The following is an 11107-nucleotide window of genomic DNA, read 5'->3' as shown; positions in this document are numbered from 1 at the left end:
TGGTCAAAATTTCCCACAGACACACTCCAAAACCTTGTAGGAAGCTGTTTTAGCTACAAGGGGTGGGGGGATTTAGAATGGGGTGTCAATAATTTTCTTATAGCTGTGATGCGTAGGTGTACTTTTGTACATATAGTGAGGAACAGAAGTATTTGAACACCCTGCGATTTTGCAAGTTCTCCCACTTAGAAATCATGGAGGGGTCTGAAATTCACATTGTAGGTGCATTCCCACTCTGAGCGACAGAATAAAAATAAATAAATCAGGAAATCACATTGTATGATTTTTAAAGAATTTATTTGTCTTGCACTGCTGAACATAAGTATTTAAAACATAAGAAAAAAAACACAAAAAAAAACACCTGAGAAACAGCAAGAATTCTGGCTCTCAAAGACCAGTTACTGTGCCTTTAAAAAGTCCACCTCTACTCCACTCTTTAATCTTAGTTAGGTTTGTTGCGAGTATCGAAATTTCGATACCCAATCAATACTTTTGTATTTCCATTTTCTCGATACTGGGCTGCGCTGCTGCGCAGTCTAGTATCACAGAAAAGTAGCGCGCTGCTGTCAGCACGCTAATGTTCCCTCAGCAGCACAGGGGAGAAGGAAGCAGTCTCTCCCTCCCCCTGTGCCGCTGCTGCCACTGCCACCAATGAGGAGAGAGGGGCGGGCGCACTGCACCACCAATGATAGCAGGACTTTAAATGGGTCCGGACTTTAGGTTACCAGGCTACATAGAGCGGCGCCCAGGCATCTCCCTGCACTTACTATTATTCCTGGGCGCCGCTCCTTTCGCCGGCTGTGCCCCCATCATGTATGCTAATTACTACTATCGGAGCGATGGGGAGGAGACATCAGCTTCTCTCCTGGGCGTTCCTTCTCCCTGGCTGTAGCGCTGTCCAATTGCAGCGCAGAACGTCACAGCAAGGGAGAAGGAACGCCCAGGAGAGAAGCTGATGTCTCCTCCCCATCGCTCTGATAGTAGTAATTAGCATACGGAGCAGGAGACGGTAACGGGGGTACAGCAGGAGAACGGAGCGGTGCCCAGGAATAATAGTAATTGCAGGGAGATGCCTGGGCGCCGCTCTGTGTAGCCTGCTCATGAAAGGTCGTCTTTAACTTTTAATACAGGAGGCAGGTGCCGGCAGCAGAATCACATAGCTGGCACCGTGCCTCTGACAGGGAGCTGCGATCAGCAGCAGTTAACCCCTCAGGTGCGGCACCTGAGGGGTTAACTGCCGCTGATCTGCTGCCAGTACCCGCCTCCTGTATTAAAGGTTAATTATCATTGGTGGCGCAGTTCGCCTGCCCCCCTCAACCTCCCTAGTATTAAAATCATTGGTGACAGTGGCCACAGGGTCCCCTCTCCTTCTCATTGGTGGCAGTGGCCACAGGGTCCCCTCCTCTCCCCTTCATTGGTGGCAGTGGCAGCTTCTGATCGGAGCCCCAGCAGTGTAATCCTGGGGCTCCGATCGGTTACCATGGCAGCCAGGATGTTACTGAAGCCCTGGCTGCCATGGTCAGCTCCCTGCTGCTGTGTGCACTATCACAGGGCAGCAGGGAGAGTGTGAGGTCCTATTCACCCAAATAGAGATCTATTAGGGTGAATAGGACAAGGGATCAAAAGATCCCAGGTTCTACCCCTAAGGGGGGAAATAGTTATTAAATAAACTGTAAATAAAAAAAATAAAAAAATAAAATAAAATAAAATAAAACACACCAAGTATAAATCACCCCCTTTCCTAATTTTACATATAAAATATATAAACAATAAATAAATAAACATATCACATATCGCCACGTCAGAAAAGTCCAAATTATTAAAATATTTAAAAAATCTATGTGGTGAACGCCGGAACAGAAAATAAATAAATAAAAACTGCGCGATTCGCCATTTTTAAAAATACGGAATGCACGTGGCTTTTTTGGTGTTTTATTTTTTTTGTGTGGTATCGAATGGTATCGAGTATCGCAATACTTTTTTATGGTATCGAAATTGAATCAAAAATTTGGTATCGCAACAACTCTAATCTTAGTAGCACCTGTCTGAGCTCTTTAAAGACACCTATCCACCCTACAGTCAGTCAGACACCAACTTCTACCATGGGCAAGACCAAAGAGCTGTCAAAAGACACCAGAGACAAAATTGTGGACCTTCACAAGGCTGGAAAGGGCAACGGGGCAATTGTCAAGTAGCTTGGTAAAAATAGATCAACTGTTGGAGCAATTGTTAGAAAATGGAAGAGGCTAAAGACGACTGTCAGTCTCCCTCGGACTGAGGCTCCATGCAAAATCTCACCTTGTGGGGTATCACTGATGATAAGAAAGGTGAGGAATCAGCCCAGAACTACAAGGGAGTAGCTGGTCAATGACATGAAGAGAGCTGGGACCACAGTTTCAAAGGTCACTGTCGGTGGAACACTACGCCGTCATGGTTTAAAATCATGCATTGCACGAAAGGTTCCCCTGCTCAAGTCATCACATGTCAAGGCCCGTCTGAAGTTTGCCAATGACTATCTTGATATTCCAGAGGAGGCATGGGAGAAAGTCATGTGGTCGGATGAGTTGCATCCCAAGAACACACTCCCTACTGTGAAGCATGGGGGTGGTAACATCATGCTTTGGGGGTGCTTTTCTGCGAAGGGTAAAGGACGACTGCACTGTATTAAGGAGAGGATGAATGGGGCCATTTATTGTGAGATTTTGAGTAACAACCTCCTTCCCTCAGTCAGAGCATTGAAGATGGGTCGTGGCTGGGTCTTCCAACATGACAACGACCGGAAGCACACAGCCAGGATAACCAAGGAATGACTCCGTAAGAAGCATATCAAGGCTCTATAGTGGCCTAGCCAGTCTCCATGCCTAAATCCAATAGAGCATCTTTGGAGGGAGCTGAAACTCTATGTTGCTCAGCGACAGCCCCGAAACCTGACAGATCTACAGGAGACCTGTGTGGAGGAGTGGGCCAAAATCCCTGTTGCAGTGTGTGCCAACCTGGTCAAGAACTACAGGAAACGTTTGACCTCTGTAATTACAAACAAAGGCTTCTGTACCAAATATTAACACTGATTTTCTCAGGTGTTCAAATACTTATGTTCAGCAGTGCAAGACAAATACATTCTTTACAAATCATACAATTTTTTTTTTATTCTGTCTCTCAGAGTGGTAATGCACCCTCAATGTGAATTTCAGACCCCTCCATGATTTCTAAGTGGGAGAACTTGCAAAATCGCAAGGTGTTCAAATACTTCTGTTCCTCACTGTATCAGGGGAGATTTATCAAAACTGGTTCAAAGGAAAACTGGCTTAGCTGACCCTAGCAACCAATAAGATTCCATCTTCCATTTTTCAGAACTCTTTTGGAAAATGCAAGGAACAAACTGGTTGCTATGGGCAACTAAGCCAGTTTTCCTTTGCACCAGTTTTGATAAATCTCACCACTGTGTACCATAGTGCTATTTATTAGGGGACTCACGGGGGTTGTGTGGTAGGGACTATTTTCTATACAGGGAAGGAGGACAGGTGAACAGAATTTTGGCAACTGGGGGTGGGTTGAAGAGTTAGAAAGTGGATTCCTGAGTAATACAGGTGCCTGGTGGTTATATGAGATGGGCTACTGCCTGACCGCAGAAAGTGAAGAGACTAAAGCTGCAGAGAGGTGAGTAAAGAACCAAAATAAGTGAAAATTACACTTGAGAGCAGTTTTTTTTATTTTTTTTGTCAGACTTGGATAGTGGGGTATCCTTTGTTCATGACACATTAAGACAGTGATATGCCTGATTTGAAAGGAGGAGTATCAGTATATTATGCAGAAACACACATTTTGTGGTCAGAGACATATCCCCATTTAAAGGAAAGAAGTTTCCTTATTTTTAAAATAAGAGTACCCCTATTATGCTTAGAGACATACCCTCATTTTAATTACAGCAGTACCCCTGTTTTTAGCACAGGAGAATCCATCAGCATGGCACTACAAGTTAATATTGCATTGCACCAGTGCATTTGCAGGGATGATACACTGATGAGTGCTAAGGATCAGGTATCAGCAGCTGAAAAGGAAATCCTAGCTTTCATTAAGCTTGACAACACAGATTTATAATGCAGATCCTCTCCTCCTTTATGGGTTTGTAGGGTCAGGATGTGAATAGGTTGTAGTGCATATTGGGTTTCCTGTAGACAATAGTAGAAGTGTGTGTCTAGCAGAGAATCCAGTGTCTGCTTCCAGCTCTAGTGCTTAGCAGCAGGAGCTGCGTGTACCCTGCTGGCAGCAGACCCTCGGACATCACAGTCAGCATGGCATTATCATCCATCCTGGAGGCTGCTGTGGACAGAGCTTGCTTCTGAACTTCAGGCGGACTCCATCCCTTCCTCTCCTTCTCAGCTGGATGTCCACACAGTGTCCCTGGCAGGAGAACTGAGGGTAGTGTGGAGAGTCCTGGCACTGAGCTATCTGCTAGATGTTTACTCCTTGTCATCCATTACTGCCCAGTGCCAGCCTTCCACCATCCCCAGTGCCTGTCACTCACTATCTCGCTATTCCCTATCTCCCAGCCTTAATGTGGATATCATTGCTAGTTGCAGTCCCCCCCAGCCCTGTAAGATCTGCTTCCTCCTCCCATTCACCTCACCTCCTCTTTTCTTTTCCATCCTACTAATGTCTGACTTTTGGTGGGAAGAAGAAAACTGTGTGGGGGGGATTCTCTTGTCACATCCCTCAACCACCACCCCCATCATCCGGCTCCTGTGAGACTTCATCATCATCATCATCATCATCATCACACACAGGCGTCCACATCAAAGTGGAGAAGAGGAGGAGAGAAGAAAGAGGCACATCAGGGTTATTTGTAGGAGAGGAGGAGGAAGGCGAGAAATCCTTACACCTGATCACATCCCAGGAAGAGACAAGCACTCAGGGGAAGGGACAAGTTCTTCACCAGCTCCTGGATTCAGAAGGATTGTGTCAGTGGACATCTAGGGAAGAGGTCCTCTGCTCTACGATTGCTGCTGGTGGGAGAAGATGCTGCCTGCCAGGTCTGCTGCTGAATGTTCTTGGGCTCTGGCTTCTGGATTTGGCTCATATTTAACCCTTTGGATATGGCTTATTACCTGCTGCTGCAAGTCGGGGACCTTCTGTAGCCCAAGTAATGAAGGTAAATAAAGCATCTCCTTCATTATCTATATAGCATCACAGTAGGAGCTTTAGCTCATTATGCTACGCAAGCAAAGTGAGTGACTGGTGCGACTAATGTCAGGGATGTCGCACAGTACAGGGATTCTAGAACATAGACATGTATCCAGGGCTGAGTATTAAAATACAGAGCATTGAATATATATGGCCATCAGTGTTTCTATACATCAAATTTAGCATAAGAGAATTTACTTGTTGTTTCATTTGCTGTTGCTTGATGCTCAGCACAGGATAGATAGCTAGATAGATAATAGACATATAGATATTAGTTAGATTGATCGATATGGGATAGATTGATAGATAATAGATAGATAGATACTGTATATACACATGTCTCAATCTGCAATGGTTCCCTTTTAAACTTCATATACATCTTCCTCAAATTGAGATGTCTGACACTTGGAAAGACATCTTAGGATTGAAGTCTAAGGAATGTATCCATCAATGGTGCACATATATTTGTGATTGCTATCCTTTTATATAACCTAACCTAAAATTTGTAAACTTTATTTTATTTCTTTGGTTTAGTTTACCAATAACCCAGCTTATAGATGGTTAAGACACACATTGCTTTTCCTGTATATCATAAAGTCCAAGAACTTGGTCAAAATCAAGATTTCAAATTGGTCTTATTCACTTATTACCCATCATCATTCACTTCATCCATAATTTTCTTTGTACTCATGATGTGTATATATGTGTGTATATATATATATATAGCTACTGTGGTATTTTGAGTGGAATATTGTACAATTTAAAAAGAAACCCTCTACATCTGGTCTTAGAGTCTCTAGTGAAGAACACCAAAGCAGCATCCTGCTGTGCAGTCCTGATAAAATTGTGGAGGAGATGAGAATGGAGTTGACGCCTGGGTCACAGCGCTGCTGCAGGGTTTATGCTGATGTCTTGTTAGGAAGTTGCTCCTTGAGCCTTGAAAATGAGTCGAGAGCTATGGAAGTCCCTGACTTTATTACATTACTATTGCTAGGGTATACTGTATGATGCTACATTTATTGGACTTTGAGCGTCCTAGTCATGAGAAGAATGTGGTGGCAGATGGATTTTGATTTTGGCTAGTGAATTATAATTATACTATTAAGTGGGTCATCTTTTCCTCTGTATATCATAGGGCTTAACTGTTCTGTGCTTCACTGTACCAATCCGCTCAATATTCAACATCTGTAGGCCTAAAGGAAGTGTCATTAAACATCATAATTGTAGCGTGCGCCTAAACCCTCTTATTTTTTGGAGATGCTGGTCTTTGTTTTTTGCATTAAACATCATAATGTGATAGTGGTTACCATGAAAGCTAGTTATAATACCAGAGTCTTTTATTCCCAAGCATAATAATAATGAAATTGCGATACAAAGTTCCCATCATTTAAACTCCTGGTGAACCCACTTTAGTAAGAGGGACTAGGAAGACATAGCGGCTCCTGTGATACAACCAAACTATGGATGGCGGTTCAATTTAAAGCCATTGTGTCACTGTCAAACTGTTCTATTTGCTACAAAGGTGCTGCCTTAGTACATAGCTTGTGTCTTTTGTCGCTGTTCCTCCTTACTATAGAATGACGATCCTTTACCTTTAGTTCATTCTAGCCCAATATCAAATGCTTAATATATGTGATCTTTATAGTTTTGAATACAACATAAAGAGGTGATTGATTAATTTAAAGGTAAAAAAAGGCATAAAAACATGCTTGCAATGTAAAAAAAAAAAAAAAAGGTTTTTGGGGGGGAATTGTGCACTTTATGTAGGCCATATACGTGACCAAACTCAACTTGCCATTAAAATCTATTCAATATTTGAATTTTGTAAACTGTTGGTGATATTACTTCTCTAATCAAGAATGATTTTAATAGGAATATTGGACTTGGTAAGGAGCCTTATACGGTAACATAAGTAACATACAGTACTTTTGTGTAATAATGTGGCCTATACATATTTGTATTCCCTTTCACACTGTATAATGGCCTTTTAGACCTGTTTACTGCGCTATACTAGGAATAACTGTGGTAGCTGTAGCAAAATGCTAAAATACAACACTTTCTTTACACAGTAGGACATTTTGGATGGATGGATAGAAGATAGATGGATGGATAGATAATATATAGATAGAAGATAGATGGATGGGTAGATAGATAGAAGATGGATGGATGGGTAGATAGATAGATATATAGATAGAAAGAAGATAGATGGATGGGTAGATAGATAGAAGATGGATGGATAGATAGATAGATATATAGATAGAAAGAAGATAGATGGATAGATAGATAGATAGATAGATAGATGGATAATAGATAGATAGATAGATAATAGATAGATAGATGGATAATAGATAGATAGATAGGTAATAGATAGATAATAGATAGATAGATAGATAGATAGATAGATAGATAGACAGATATGAGATAGATAGATAGATAGATAGATAGATAGATAGATAGATAGATAGATAGATATGAGATAGATAGATATGAGATAGATAGATAGATAGATAGATAGATAGATAATAGATGGATAGATAATAGATAGATAGATAGATGGATAATAGATAGATAGATAGATAGATAGATATGAGATAGATAGATATGAGATAGATAGATATGAGATAGATAGATAGATAGATAGATAGATAATAGATGGATAGATAATAGATAGATAGATGGATAATAGATAGATAGATAGATAGATAGATAGATAGATAGATAGATAGATAGATAGATATAAGATAGATAGATAGATAGATAGATAGATAGATAGATAGATAGATAGATATGAGATAGATATATTATAGATAGACAGATAATAGATAGATAAATAATAGAAATGAGATAGATAGATAGACAGATAATAGATAGATAGATAGATAGATATTAGGTAGGTAGATAGATAGATAGATATTAGGTAGATAGATAGATAGATAGATATTAGGTAGGTAGATAGATAGATAGATAGATATTAGGTAGGTAGATAGATAGATAGATAGATAGATAGATAGATAGATAGATAGATAGATTGGGCTAAATAAATATTTACACTTTATTTAACTAATATTAATAGTATTTTTACTTTTCAATTACAATCTATGTCCTTCAATTTTAACCATTTTTTTAAAAATTCCACCCCTGGATTAAATAATCTGATTACCAGTCTATGTAATAATATAAGGTTGCATTGATGTCTTTAGATTAATTCCCAGTATATCTATATCTAATGTGAAAATTTGTCATCTATGCTATAGCGTTTGGAAATAAGGACATGACTGCTGTAGTGTGACTTGAATGGAGAGACAATTTGTCATCTTAGACACCTGAAATAACTGTCTTCTCTTCCATCCTTGTAAAGTTGCCTTGGTTTTGCAACTATGGTATTGACTAACCTTAGTACCAGTGCCTTATGGTTCATGAAGGAATTTTTTAGCTATATACCTTCCATGTCGGTGTAAGACCGTTTGGCTTTTCCGTCATGTACGGATTAGAATATTAATTACTGTATGTTAAAAGCACCAAAATGAGTTGGGAGTACCTTCAGCGGTTTGGTTGCGTCACCAGTAGTTAACAGTAAAGTCAATGACTCGCATGATAGATTCTACTAGTGGCATACAGAAAATGCATATATTCGTAGAACTACTTCAAGATAGATAGATAGATGATAAGAAAGAAAGAAAGAAAGAAAGAAAGAAAGAAAGAAAGCTGGATGGATAATAGTGAGATGTATAGATATGACATAGATTAATAGATAACAGGTAGGTAGATAGATATGAGATAGATAGATAGATAGATAGATAGATAGATAGATAGATAGATAGATAGATAATAGATATAACGATAGATAGATAATAGATTGATACAGGGCCGGTTTTAGACAAAGGGTGGCCCAGGGCAAAATTTTAGGTGGGGCCCCAAAAGAAATATTACACAGGCAACACATTCACACATAGCCTGCCTGCACTGATTCCGGAATACACATGGTTTTTCCACGCAGATTCTCGTGCAGAGAAACTGCAGTGTAATACAGTACCAGCAAGGTGTATAAGATTATCTTTAGGATAGGTCATCAATATCAGATCGTCTGGCGTCCTTCTCCCAGGACACCTGCCGATCAACTGTTGGGAGGCCAGTGATGTCACTGTATATCAGTCACATGGCCTAGTTGCAGTTCAGTCCCATTCAAGTGAAAGGAGATGAGCTGCAATACCAAGCATCGCTGCTGTCTAATGTACGGCACAGTGCTTGGTGAACTAAAAAGAGACCGCAGTGCTCACCGGAGCTCTGGTGAGCGCCGTTGCCTCTTCAAACACCTGATCAGCAGGGGTGTCAGGAGTCGGATCCCCACTGATCTGATACTGATGACCTATCCTGAGGATAGACCATCCATATCTAATTCCCAGGTAAACCTTTTAACTGAAAATAACAAGAAGCAGGTTGGAAAGACAGACAACTACCTTTAAAGACACTTTCTACGTGTCATAGTGACCACATACCTCTTACATCCAGGGACATCTCCTGTCATGTAGACCTTCTCTTTCCTCTTCTCCTCCGTTAGACCACCATGACAAATTCTTTCAGCCGCATCTCGTCTCTACAGAGTTTGTAACATAGACATGTTAGATTTCCAAATTTTTCCATCAACCCCCCCCATCCTGGTGTCCCCACAGTGTCATCCTGCTGCCACCCCCAAAACTGTGCCCATTATGCCCCCCAAAGCCCCAGGTACTATACTGCTGAAAAAATAGTGACCCTAATAGACATAATTGGGGTCATTTATAAATCTGGTACAAAGGAGAACTGGATTTCCAAAAGAGCTGTTAAAAATGAAAGGTGAGATCTGATTGGCTGCTATGGGAAACTAAGCCAGTTCTACTTTACACCAGTTTGATAAATTACCCCAAATGTCCCTATAGTGTCTACAGTGGTTATAATGTCCCCTAGAGTGCCCCCAGTAATAATAAGACCCTCTATTGTGCTCCAGGCAATAATCCCTGTATAGTGTCCCCAAAAATAATAGAATTGCCCCTACAGTGCTTCCCCAATAGCAAGGCCCCCACGCTGCCCCCATATAGTAATTCCCCCATAGTAATTTCCCCCACATAATAATTTTCACCACACTGCCCCCCATAGTAATTTGCCCCCACACAGTAATTTCCCCCACATCGTAATTTGCCCCACACTGCCTCACACAGTCATTTCCACCATACTGCCCCATATAGTAGTTTGCCCCTACACAGTAGTTTACCCCACATTGCCCCTCACGCAGCAGTTTCCCCCACACTGCCACCACACAGTAGTTTCCCCCACACTGCCCCCACACAGTAATTTCCCCCACATTGCCCCCCCACACAGTAGTTTCCCCCACACTGCCCCCACACAGTAATTTCCCCCACATTGCCCCCCCACACAGTAGTTTCCCCCACACTGCCCCCACACAGTAATTTCCCCCACATTGCCCCCCCACACAGTAGTTTCCCCCACACTGCCCCCACACAGTAATTTCCCCCACACTGCCCCCACACAGTAATTTCCCCCACATTGCCCCCCCACACAGTAGTTTGCCCCCACACAGTAGTTTCCCCCCACATAGTAATCCCTCCCATAATATTTTGCCCCCACACAGCAATCCCACCATAATATTTTTCCCCCACATAGTAATTTGCCCCCATACTGCAATTTCCCCCCGATGTGCTGTCTCTTCACATGTCCAGCTGTGTGTCCCAAACCTAAAAGCTAAATACTCACCTATGTCCAGGCGCACACACTTCACTGTACTGCGTCCCCGCACAGGCGCACACGATGACATCATCACGCATGCCTGCATCGGGATTTCACTACTGCATAGGCCTCAGGCCTACTAGGCCTGAAGCCTATGGCGGGGATCGGCGGCGGGGCAGGGAACTATGCGCTCCCGTGCTCCGCC

General features: G+C 41.9%; 1 protein-coding gene across 1 annotated transcript in view; it reads left to right on the top strand.

Annotated features, from left to right (window-relative positions):
- Positions 1-4594: 4594 nt before the first annotated feature.
- EPHA5 (EPH receptor A5) overlaps positions 4595-11107 on the top strand; it is a 475337-nt gene continuing 468824 nt past the window's right edge. Inside the window, exon 1 of the mRNA XM_040418046.1 lies at positions 4595-5149. Within this exon, the coding sequence (XP_040273980.1) occupies positions 5017-5149 (133 nt within the window). The 5' untranslated portion in view covers positions 4595-5016. The remainder of the gene's footprint in view (positions 5150-11107) is intronic.

Source organism: Bufo bufo, chromosome 2, assembly GCF_905171765.1.
Source record: "Bufo bufo chromosome 2, aBufBuf1.1, whole genome shotgun sequence".
Classification (NCBI taxonomy): Eukaryota; Metazoa; Chordata; class Amphibia; order Anura; family Bufonidae; genus Bufo; species Bufo bufo.
Note: the sequence above shows the minus strand (reverse complement) of the source record. Positions and strands in the feature narration are given on the sequence as shown.